This window comes from Dendrobium catenatum, unplaced genomic scaffold, assembly GCF_001605985.2.
Source record: "Dendrobium catenatum unplaced genomic scaffold, ASM160598v2 fragScaff_scaffold_54, whole genome shotgun sequence".
Taxonomy (NCBI): Eukaryota; Viridiplantae; Streptophyta; class Magnoliopsida; order Asparagales; family Orchidaceae; genus Dendrobium; species Dendrobium catenatum.
The window spans coordinates 886,821-899,409 of record NW_021318516.1 but is presented as its reverse complement, the minus strand read 5'-3'; the positions used below and the strand labels follow the sequence as shown (position 1 = coordinate 899,409).

At 41.6% G+C, this 12,589-nt stretch overlaps 3 protein-coding genes across 3 annotated transcripts; 1 reads left to right on the top strand and 2 right to left on the bottom strand.

Annotated features, from left to right (window-relative positions):
• The first annotated feature begins 357 nt into the window (after window positions 1-357).
• LOC110114706 (cytochrome P450 703A2) lies at window positions 358-4,781 on the top strand. Its single transcript, XM_020847660.2, has 3 exons — window positions 358-1,305; window positions 1,372-2,019; window positions 4,575-4,781. The coding sequence occupies exons 1-3, from the start codon at window positions 358-360 to the stop codon at window positions 4,779-4,781; spliced, it is 1,803 nt and encodes a 600-aa protein (XP_020703319.1).
• Window positions 4,782-5,150: 369 nt separating this feature from the next.
• Window positions 5,151-5,629, bottom strand: LOC110114707 (uncharacterized mitochondrial protein AtMg00810-like). The gene is made up of 2 exons (XM_020847661.1): window positions 5,530-5,629; window positions 5,151-5,437 (listed from the first exon to the last, which is right to left on the bottom strand). The coding sequence occupies exons 1-2, from the start codon at window positions 5,627-5,629 to the stop codon at window positions 5,151-5,153; spliced, it is 387 nt and encodes a 128-aa protein (XP_020703320.1).
• Window positions 5,630-11,121: 5,492 nt separating this feature from the next.
• On the bottom strand, window positions 11,122-12,576 carry LOC110114702 (probable transcription factor At3g04930). The gene has a single exon (XM_020847654.2). It carries the CDS (start codon window positions 12,476-12,478, stop codon window positions 11,321-11,323), a length of 1,158 nt encoding a protein of 385 aa, XP_020703313.1. The 5' UTR covers window positions 12,479-12,576; the 3' UTR covers window positions 11,122-11,320.
• Between the last annotated feature and the right edge of the window lie 13 nt (window positions 12,577-12,589).

Sequence of the window (12,589 nt, the reverse complement as noted above, 5' to 3'; positions counted from 1 at the left end):
TTGTTTGTTTTTAACTCAATCAAACATTTAAAAATATAAAACTCCTATAATTCAGATATAATACAGTCTAAATATGTTCAATCCAAGACTCGAAAACAAAATCTTTTGATTTGTAATCAAAATTTTCAACTAACAGATCAAGATGAGCTACGTCTGAATATGATAACTACTTTCATGGGTGTGAAGAACATTTAAAATAAATGGTTGATCTCCCTTCAAAGGTGTGAAGAGCATCAAATCTTCCAACTAATCCCTACCAAAACCCACCAAATAAAATCCACACATAATTCATGAAACCTTCAACAATCTTATATATTTTCACCTCTATCAAACTACTGAAACAAGAAATTTCTTGCCATGAGCGTAGTAGGCTTGTTATTTTTTCTACTTCTCACTTTCATCATTTCCATTCTTTTCATTATCTTCTTCCGGCTCGCCGGAAAGAGTCCGAAAGCCGACCGACGGCGGCTCCCACCTGGACCAACAAGCTGGCCCATTGTAGGCAACCTCTTACAATTGAGCCAGTTGCCTCACAGGGACTTTGCACGTTTTTGTTCTACTTACGGCCCATTAGTCTATCTCCGACTCGGCTCGGTGGATGCCATAACTACCGACGACCCGGAGGTAATCCGCGAGATTCTTGTCGGACAAGATGACGCCTTTGCGTCGCGTCCATCAACGGTGGCGGCGGCCCGCTTGGCCTACGGCAGTGGAGACGTGGCCCTTGCGCCGATGGGCTCCCATTGGAAGCGCATGCGAAGGATTTGTATGGAGCATTTGCTAACCACAAGAAGGCTGGAATCGTTTGCTGCCCACAGGGCGGAGGAGGCCCGAGATCTGTTCATGGATGTGTGGGCCAAAAGTAGCTCCGGCGAAACTATCGACTTAAGGCAGGTGTTGGGAGGCTTCTCCATGAACAACGTGACAAGGATGCTGTTAGGGAAGAAATACTTCGGGCCGGCGCGGGCAGGGCAGCGAGAGGCAATGGAGTTCATGGCCATTACACACGAGCTTTTCCATCTTCTAGGGATCATATATCTGGGAGATTATTTGCCGGCATGGCGCTGGTTGGACCCTACAGGTTGTGAGAGGAAGATGAGAGAGGTGGAGAAGAAGACAGACCAGTTTCACCAAAAGATCATAGACGAGCACAGGGAGAGAACAAGGAGGAGGAAGGAGACCAGAAGAAGCAATTGTAAGGAGGACGATGATGATGCCATGGACTTTGTTGACGTTTTGCTTTCTCTGCATGGGGAGGATGGCAGGGAGCACTTGAATGATAAGGAGATCAAAGCTCTGATGCAGGTCTGTATAATTTTTCTTAAGGACTTTCATGGAAGGATTCTTATAATCATCTAATTGTTTGTTCAGGACATGGTTGCAGCGGCTACAGACACTTCAGCTGTAACAAGCGAGTGGGCATTCACAGAGCTCCTTCGCCATCCCCACGTCCTTCAAAAAGCCCAATTTGAATTGGACTCCGTTATAGGCCTCGATCGGCCCATTCGTGAATCGGACCTTCCTCATCTGCCTTACCTCCGTTGCATCGTTCGCGAGACCTTCCGATTACACCCAGCCGGCCCATTTCTCATCCCACACGAATCTCTCCGACCGGCCCATCTGATGAACGGCCGTTACACCCTCCCTTGTCACACACGTGTATTCATCAACACCCATGCACTGGGGCGGAACCCACACGTGTGGGGAAATGATGTGGATGAGTTTAGGCCGGAGAGGCATGAGAAGGGGAAAGGGAAGGTGGAGATTAGTCATGGGGATGATTTTGTGATTTTGCCATTTGGGGCTGGGAAGAGAAGGTGTCCGGGAGCGCCGCTTGGGGTGGTGATGGTGTTGATGGGATTGGGGACTTTGTTACATGGATTTGATTGGAAGGCGGCGTATGGGAAGAGGCCGGAGGAGGTGGGAGTAGAGGAGATTTATGGGATGACAATGCCGAGGGCGGAGCCGCTCAAGGCGGTGGCGACGACGAGGTTGAAGGAGGGCATATATATGTCGGAGGTGAGTGATCAGAGAAAAAAAATGTTAGCATGTCAATGAAGCAAAATACATTATGATGACCTAAAAAATCTTTGGATTTGTGTTAAGATTAGTACAATTTAAGATTTCATATATAACACAAATCTAAATACATTCAAAGATTTTGAAGTCATTCTGATGCTTTTTACATGCATTTTGCATCATGATATTATGACAATTTTTTTCTAAGTGAAATTAGAGTTCTTGAATTATTTTATGGAATAAAATATTATATTTAACATAAAATTGTCGGTTTTATATTAAATGAAGATTATATTTTTGAAAGAGAAATATTATGCTTTTTAATTTTAAGGCTTAAAAAAAATTGTTGAGAGAGAGAGAGAGAGATTAGAATAGTTTAGAACCACTTGTATTATATTTTTTAGTGAAAAATATTATGCTTTTTCATTTTGAGGATTAAGAAGGATGTTCGTTATGCATTGAATAAGATGTTTTTAATCTTGATGAAACAGTATGCATTGCTATATTGGGGTCTAATATGAGAAATTCAAAGAAGCTTAGAAAAAGAGAAAAAAATTTATATCCAAGGAAGTGAATATGGGAGTCGAGAGCGGAAGCACTTAGATTGCACCATAATTTAAAAGAAGATTACAGTTTTGAATGAGAAATATTATGCTTTTCATTTTTGAGGCATTTATATTGAACAAGTTATTTTTAAGCTTGTTGAAATAGTATGGATTGCTATGTTAGGTTCTAATATTTGAAATTCAAAAAAATCGAAGAAGGATAAAATTTTCAAATTTAAGGAAGTAAAAAATAAAAGTAGAGTGAAACAACTTGGATTTTATGAGAATGTAAGTCTCCACCCTACCCACCAAAAATTTGAAATTTTAACTTTAATTATGAGTATAATTTTAAATATTTCTAACCAAGTCTTCTTTTATATTGCATAATTAATTAATGAAGCTATCCTTTGATTTTGAATTTTTAATAAAGCCATTATGCCCCATGATCTTATCTTGAATTCTTCATCTTGCTCTTGTAGTGGGGCCATTACAATTGGGGTGGGGAAAGGGGAGTGGGGGAGCATATTAACCCATTTGTTCACCTAGTCAACATTAAATCAAACTTAGCCTACATAACTAATGTGGGTTACCTTATAAACCATATGCAACTTTGCTAAACCCTTTGTGATTTGACCTAATCTTTGGATTAGACATAATCTAATCCACTTCTCTAAGTGCCTTCAACCCCAGGCTGCTTTCTTAGACCTTAAGAACCAATCTTAATCAGCCTAATCTTGAGTCAAATTGGAAAATCCACAATTAATCAACCTAGCTAAAATTGGTCTTATATATAAGCTTAAATCTACCTTATTCCCAAGACATAAGCGCAAACTCAAACAAACCTATCAAACACCTTTCACCTTATTCCTAAGGAATTGAAAGCAAAGATGGTGAATGATTTGACGAGTTTAAAGAGGACTTAGCATTTCCATGAATCCCAAACTAAAATAACTCTCTAAAGAGAATCTAGAATTTTTTAGAAAGAAAAATAAATCAAGAGAAACCACAAGAATGAGACATCGACAATCAACCAAATGTATTATTTCCTCTCACATCTCGCACTTCTATTACACACCTAAACCCTTCATAGATGTTAGGATGAGCTTGAAATTGCTTGTGGATTAAGCATAACAATGTTATTGAATTATCAACTCCATATGACTCTGTGTCAACATTGTTATTGTCTTTTAAAAAAAAAAATTAATCTCTAGCCACCAAATCTCCATTGTAGTCAATCATTAAACTTTTATAAAATTTATTTAATTCCAACGGGTTCTTAAATTAATCTTAATTAAACTTTTATAAAAAAAAATCAAATTAATTTAATTAACTCATTTAAAAATAAACATTATCTTTATTAGCAATATTTTGTATAATTAATCAAATTATTTACTAATTTATATAATTCATTTGCATATCTCATCACATCCATTTTTTTATAAATTAAAAAAAAAAAACTTAAAATTTCATTACCTTTCTTCAAGAATACTATCTTAAAAAACAATAAAAACAATAAGAAAATCATCCCAAACAAAACCTAAATCCAACTAAGTGAACTAAAGTTAAGCTTTAAGACTCAGACTAACCAAATTTAAACCCTATGGCCACGCGGTTGTCGCAGCTTAAGTGAGCCTCAAGTAACCTTAACCGTTTCAAATGATCTCCCCTACTCCCCTCATGATCTCCAAAAAAACTGTTCAATCCATGTAGTAAGCTCTAAATAGCTTCCTAACTATCTCCAATTTTCCACTATATTCTACAAGAACCCTATAAAAATGTTATCAGGGCTAAGGTTTTCAGTATTCTGTTTACAAAATACTTCTCAAGATAATTTAATTGCCAAAAGCAGCATTAACAGCAGTAGCAGTATCAAAATTATCCTATTACAACGTCTAGAACAAGACCTCTGAGTAATAAATACAGCAAGATTAGTTTTGAAGCGCTTTGCACTTCAATGGAAAGATGTTCTGACAAAAGGTTTCAGGTTTTTTTTTTTTTTTGGACATTTAGGAAAGGCTTGGTAAGTATATCAGCTATCTGTTCTTGAGAAGAAATGTGTTGAATGTTGATGTTGCCGGAGAGAAGATGCTGGCGAATGAATTGAAAATCAATCTCTATATGCTTGGTACGGGCTTGGAATACCGAGTTTTTGGCAATGGCTATGGCGGATATGCTGTCACAGTGAATGACAGTCGGTGTATGTTGTCGCAGCTGTAATTCATCTGCTAGTCGCCGGATCCATAGAATGTCCGATGTTGCTGCGGAAAGTGCACGGTATTCGGCTTCGGTAGACGACTTGGCGACAGTGATCTGCTTCTTGACCGACCAAGAGAGGAGGTTGGGTCCCATGAAAGTGCAGAATCCGGAGATTGACTTGCGATCGGTGAGGTCGGAGGCCCAGCCTGCGTCTTTAAATGTGTGAAGAGAGGTATCGCCGGGAATGATCGGAAGCCTGTGATTGAGAGTCCCTTTTATGTAACGTAGGATGCGTTTGAGATTCTGGAAGTCATGGTCTGTCGGAGACTGCATATGCTGGCACACTTGATTAGTGGCGAAGGCGATATCTGGGCGTGTGATAGATAAGTATTATAGGGAGCCAGCCAGACGTCGGTAGAGATAGGCGTCGGGAAATGGTTTGCTGTTGGTTGCCGCGTGCTTGGAAGCCGGTGTTATGGGAGTAGGTGCGGCTTTGCAGTTTGCAATGCCTGCCTCTTGAAGTAGTTTGAATGCGTAGTGCCCCTGAGTGAGAAAGAACCCAGCGGTGGTGCGGTTGATCTGTATCCCTAGGAATAAGGAGACGTGGTCGAACTGCTTGATGGCAAAGTGAGATTTGAGATCCTGAAGCAGTTTGTGAGTTTGAGTTGGATCATTCCCTGTTACAAGGATATCATCAACGTAAATTAGAAAATAGATTTGAACGTTATTTTTATTGTAAATTAAAAGAGATGGATCGGAACGACTGAACCCGAAACCGCGATGTTGAAGGAAGGATGTAAGCTTGTGAAACCATTGTCGGAGCGCCTGTTTGAGACCGTAAAGCAACTTGTGAAGCTTGCAAACGGCATTGGGTTGAGTTGGATCTTCGTAGCCGGGAGGTTGTTTGATATAGATTTATTCAGAGATTTCTCCGTGAAGAAACACATTGGATACGTCGAGTTGGAGAACATCCCAATTGCGGTTGACGGCAAGCATTAGAAGAAGGCGAATGGAAACCATCTTGGCGACAGGGCTAAATGTTTCCGTGTAGTGTTCGCCGAACTTTTGTGCACACCCGAGAGCCACTAGGCGTGCTTTGTAACGGTCGACTTGGTCGTTTGGTAGAAACTTGATCTTATAGGTCCACTTGCTTCCAATGATTTGCTTGTTCGGATGAGCTGGCACTAGTGACCAAGTTCTCTGTTGCAGAAGGGCTTGATATTCCTTGGTCATGGCCTCTCTCCAATGTGGGTATTGAAGGGCTTGTTTAAGTGTTACTGGTGTTTCGGTTGGACCTGGATGAGTGATGAGAGAAATAAATTTCTTGGGTTTGGTAATACCAGATTTTGAGCGTGTTTGCATAGGATGTGATGTTGGAGTCGGATCGGAGGTAAGTGCTGGTCTGGTGGAAGTCCTGGATGACTGCGGTTGAGAATTAAGTTCTGTAGGTTGCGGCTGTGGTATACTGATGGCGGGAGAGTTGTTGTTGGGGTACTGATTGTGATGTTGTAAAGTAGAAGACGGAACGAGAAGCAGAGGAGGAATTGTATTGTTAGATTGTTGTATTTGTCCAGTGTCCGCGGCCGCAGAAATCCTGAGGGGAAAAACAGACTCATGAAAGACTACATGTCTTGATATATGTATTTTATTATTGGATAGATTTAGACACTTGTAGCCTTTGTGCTGAGGGGAGTATCCAAGAAACACGCACGATTGAGATCGTGGTTCCAGTTTGTTTGTAGTGTAGGGTTGGAGCCAGGGGTAGCAAAGGCACCCGAAAGTTCTTAGGTGGTCGTAATCTGGCGGGTTGGTGTAAAGTTTGTGATACGGGGACTGAAAGTTAAGTGCCTTGGAAGGTAGGCGATTAATTAAGTAGTTTGCCGTAGAAATGGCATCCGTCCAGAAGTTATTCGAGAGACCGGCGGCATGAAGTAAGGTGCGGGTGAGGTCCAGTAGATGACGATGCTTGCGTTCGGCTAAGCCGTTTTGTTCCGGCGTGTGAGGGCAGCTTAGCTGGTGGAGAATGCCGAATTGTGTAAGGAATGCGGTAAATTCTTTGCTTGTGAATTCGCCTCCATCGTCAGAACGAAAAACCTTAGGAGTAACTGAAAACTGATTTTGTATCATAGCTATAAAGTTTTTAAAATAGTTAAAAGTGTCACTCTTGTTATGCAAGAAATAAATCCAACTAAAGCGAGTAAAATCGTCGATGAAGATAACATAAAACCGAAACACATTAGAAGCAGAAGAAGACATAGGTCCCCAAACATCCGAGTGAATGAGCTCAAACGAATGTGAAGTTACAGATTTGCTTTTAGAAAATTTTAGTTTGTGGCTTTTCGCCATACTACACGATTGACAATTAAAATCTGAAGAAATGTGAGGAATGCCGGTATTGCTAGATCCGATGCTATTAAGGATCTTGTTATTCGGATGCCCGAGGCGAGCATGCCATATCGCCGGTGATGTGAACCTCGTGTGGAAGGCTTGCTGTCCAGGGTCCGGTTCTACCTGAAGTTGATAAATGCCGTTATGCAGGTGACCACGAAGGAGCTGTTGATCCTGAACATCCTTAATTTCAAAGCCGTTAGAGTCAAAGGTGATCGAGACCGAATTGTCTCGAGTTAGCTTAGATACGGAAAGTAAGTTATGAGTTAAGGCAGGGACATGGAGAAGATGGCAGAGACGAAGCTTACGAGGTGTGTTTGGTAGAGGAAGCAAACCTTGACCGAAATGTTGGATCGGAATAGTGGAGCCGCTGGCTGTCGAGACCGATTCTTGCCCGTGATAGATCGAGGGGTTTTGAATTGAGGTGCTATCGGCAGTCATATGAGACGTGGCGCCCGAGTCCAGTACCCAGGTTTGTGTAGAGTCCTGAGTCGGTTGAGCAAGAAGGGCGCGGAGCAGAGGAATTCGTCGGGGTGTAATTGAGATTAGTTCTGTGCCAGCAGTTGAAGGCAGTGTGACCAATCTTGCCGCATATTTGGCAGACTGGTCGAGAGCCAGAAGAGTTCTGCTGAGCGGTGGATTGATCGGATCCTGAGGAGTTTCTGTTAGAGTTTGGTCGGGGCTTAAAGTTCTGTTTCATGTTCTTAGAGCGATTTTGGTTAGAATGAGCAGCGTAGAAGGCCGCGGTAGCAGAATTCTGATCTTTCTTGGATTCTTGGTTGACGTGAATTTCTTCACTGCATAGGAGCGAGTAAAGAGCGTCAAGATCAGCCGGGAGAGGGGATGACCGAATGTATGTCTTGATGGAGTTGTAGCTGGCCGGTAGACCGTTTAAAGTATGAAGGATGATGTCTTCCGGATCGACTGAACTACCAAATGCTGCGATTGTATCGACTATGTTCTTTACGGTGGCGAGGTATTGCTGCATCGTGGAGGTGTTCATTTGAACGTTATGCAATTCGTTCTTAAGTTGGATGATGCGCGATCGGCTCGACGATTGAAGTCGTTTTTCCAGTGCAATCCATACTTCATGAGCTGTTGAGTATGTGATGACATACGGAAGAATTGCAGGCGATATCGTCGAGAATAATGCCGAGACAAGGTTGCTGTCAATGAGGCGCCATTGGGCGTACTCGACTGAATTGTGATCTGGCGGTGGGGTTGTGGTGCCGGTAAGGTGAGCGGCATACCCGTTGGCCGAGATATGCTGAAAGATTTGCGACCTCCACAACGCATAATTGTAGGAAGTTAGAGTGTAAGGAAGCAGGTTCTTGATATTGGAAATGATGAATTTGAGCGTTGGCGGAAGGACGAGCTCGGCGGTGGCGGTGGTGGTTGCCATGGTGGATGCGGGGGGAAGAGACGATGCTGATTCTTGATCCCCCATCTAGCTTCTTGATACCATGTTAGAGTGAGCGGAGAGGGGAGGAGAGTTACGAAGAGGAACAGGGACACAGAGTAAAGGAAGAGAATGAAATTATATTATATTATTAGAATCTAATTACATATGTATTTATAAGCTTTGAACTGTATCAATTACATTTAGCTGATGTGGGATATGTCTTTACTGCTATGCTTACAATCACATCCATTTTTTTATAAAATAAAAAAAAAACTTAAAATTTCATTACCTTTCTTCAAGAATACTATTTAAAAAACAATAAGAAAATCATCCCAAATAAAACCTAAATCCAACTAAGTGAACTAAAGTTAAACTTTAAGACTCAGACTAACCAAATTTAAACCCTATGGCCACGCGGTTGTCGCAGCTTAGCTGAGCCTCAACTAACCTTAACCACTTCAAATGAGCTCCCCAACTCCCTTATGATCTCCTAAAAAAAATAGCTCCCTAACTATCTCCAATTTTCCACTATATTCTACAAGAACCCTATAAAAATGTTATCAGGGCTAAGGTTTTCAGTATTCTGTTTACAAAATACTTCTCAAGATAATTTAATTGCCAAAAGCAGCATTAACAGCAGTAGCAGTATCAAAATTATCCTATTACAACGTCTAGAACAAGACCTCTGAGTAATAAATACAGCAAGATTAGTTTTGAAGCGCTTTGCACTTCAATGGAAAGATGTTCTGACAAAAGGTTTCAGGTTTTTTTTTTTTTTTGGACATTTAGGCCATTTAAGGCAAACTCCCACACACAACACAACGCATATACAAAGACTCGAATCCAAGACCTCTTAGTTGAAAGCATAAGCTCTCAACCAACAAGCCGAGATGAGCTGTGTGTTTCAGGTTTTCATAAAACAAACTCAGCTGATCCTCAAACTAATTTACTATCAGCTCAATTTGTTCCAGTAATTAACAAGGTTCTGATAAATTATATTCACATATTTATAAGGACTCCAATATTGTTTATAGTATATCTACTTCTCCACCATCACATCAAACATTGCATGACTAAGGCTTCGTTTGGGACGGCTTTTTTGTTGCTTTTCAAAACAGCTTTTTAGTTTAAAAATTAAAATTTTTATACTAGAAAACTGTTTAAAGAAGCAATAAAAAAACCGTCCCAAATGAAATCTAAAGAAATTATTTCATCACAAATTTCAAGCACTATGCTTTATGTAACATCTTTTACCAAATTACCTGATCAGCAATGTTCCATGTCTGAACCTGGATGCGTACAATACGGCACTTTTGAACACCACTACTTTAAACTGGAAAGAATTTAGGAAAAGAAGAGGATTTTGTGAATGTCTTTTGAATTCTTATAAGAGCGGAATCAACAACTACAGGAAATAAACAGTGACACAAATCTGTGTGTAAGGCAAGAAAAACCACCAAAATTAGGTAAAAACCTCCCTGATGTCACACCATGCCTAATATATTGCAAAACCTTAAGTTCACTGAGAATTAGACTTCGTTTGGTACGGCTTTTTTATTGCTTCTTAAAGTAATTATTTAGTATAAAATTTAATTTTTTATACTAGAAAACAGCTTTAAGAAGAAGTAAGAAAGCCGTCCCAAACGAAGCCTTAAACACACTAATAAGTTCAAGCTTTTTTTGCAAAACAATATCATGTACTTCTGCAGCTACATGTACAATTGTGTTATGGGACTGCTCGATATCACACAAATAAAATAGACTTTTTCACGCGCTAAATGTGCAACCAAGCCAAGTTTTGCCATCTCTGAACAAAAATAGTTAGACGCAATGCTGCTGATAAATCAACATAAGCATCATCAACTGGCGCTAAATCCTTATAAAAATTTGACATTAGGGTTTCATATCGTATGGTTTAAGAAAATGATTTACCTTTTTGTATCTCAGAGACCTAAGAGAGGTCGGATGTATGAATAAAAATCATAAAGGCTATGTTTTGATATTTATGATTGACATGCTTAGATTAAAAATGAAAAGAATTGAGATATTCTTGGGTTCAACAATTCAACTTGTCGAAGAACCAAAACTAAGCCAAGTTCCAAGGAGAGATTATTCTGTGCGGACACCGGACACAGCTTACCGTCCAGAGGCGAATCAGGTGCAACCACGTCATCCAGTACCGAGCTCGGTAACAAACAGTACCGAGCCGCGGTACCGAGTAGGGGGTGATAGGGGGTGACATGGCACATTTTCATTGGACTCTGGATGGCGTTCGGCATCCGCACAAAATAATCCATCCAGTTCCAAGATTGATAAAGCTCTTTTATTTTTATAATTCCTATCAAAGCTTCTTGTAATGTAAGATTGCAATGACTGCAAAGTGGACTACTTTGTTGAGTTCTTAATAGAAAAGGCCATCAAAATACATACATATTGGCTACTTTTATAAAAAAATTTCAATAGATGAAACGCAGTTAAAAATGTCCCAACTGAAATGAAAAGGTGGGCATCAGCAGTCAGTAAAAGAAAACATATAGTAACATGAACTTAAGCAACACATAACATAAGTCAGGATTGATGCACAACAACATAATTTACTGCAGAATTCAAACTATCACGAGAGTTCATATAAGAGTCAGTAGATCTGGTACTAAAAACACAGTAAAAAATATACATAACAGGAAGTAGAGGTATATGAATAAAAAGCCAAAATCAGATGCAGGTTTAGTTAAACTCAGGAGCAAAGGACCTAAATTTAACAATATCAGATCTACTTTGCTTTTTGTTCAATAGTCAACCTCCACCTCTGGGCTAACAAATCCAGCTCTGCAAGCCGATGTTCTTGCCATCTTTTCAACAGGGTTTTCATCTCTGACCCTTGTTCCAAAGTACCATCAGATGAAATAATCCTTTGGACAGAAAGCGTAGAACGCACCTCATTTAAGGCCCCATCGAGCACATCCAATACCGACTTGATGGCAAGATGCTTGGCTCCCGTCTGCTTCGCCTCAACAGAGGTAGTTCCTGGATGAGCAGGCAGCTCCTCCTTGGCGATTTCCTCTGGAGATGCAGCAAAATCAGTACCATCTATGGATCCCTTGTGCCCAATGGGAGCAGGAGTATCCACGCATTCTCTGTTGTCTTTAATAGGAGATGAAGAAGAAGGAAGGGCTAGGGGCGGATTTGAAGGTAGGAAAGGAGCGCTCTCCAAAGCAACAATAACCTGAGGAGGTGAAGAAGAGTTTCTGGTCCTGCTAGCTGGGGCCCTAGGGTTAGGCCGGCGGCGCTTATTGCCGGCGCTTCCCGCTGCGACGGCGTCGGGTGCTGAGAATGGGGACGTGGAAGCATTGGAAGGATCCCAAAGACGGGTAGAAAGATGTAACAGATCTCGATCGTGCTGGGAGAGTCGGGACGGATCCTGCCCACGCACGATGCGGCCGGCCATAGTCCTGTACTTCTTCCTCAGGCGTCTCAGCTTCTCGGATAGCTGTGAGCGGGTGTAGGGCTGCGACATAGACTCAGAAAAACGGTCGTAAAAGATGTTGAGATCCCTGGGGAAGACCAAGCCCTGAGACCAGCAGCCGAGAAGACCCTGCAAGAAGCGGATCTCGTCAGATTCTGGCCAGATCCGGTGAAACTTGAAAGGCGGCTGCTTTGAGTCACCGCCCTCGTCCTCGGGCTCCTCGTCGTCATACTCGGCGTCGGGATCGTCGTCTTCGTATGTGTTGTTGCGAGAGGAAGGGAGAGTGGGGGGATAAGAAGAAAGCGGGATGGGATTAGGGTTGGCGTTAGGGTTAGGATTGGGGGTCGAGATGGAAACAGAATGGGAGTTGGATGCAGGTTGAGCTTGGGGCTGTGAGGGATTCTTGCGCTTGATGGGGAGTTTGCGCGCGGCGGACTTGATGTTGAGAGGGGTTAGGGTGGCCATGGCGATGGGCGCGGACCTGCGAGCGCAGGGCAAGAGATCTGGATTCCAGACGGAGGCTGTATTCGGTAAGACGGGGTGGGGTTCGATCGACAGAGAGCGTGACCGAGATCA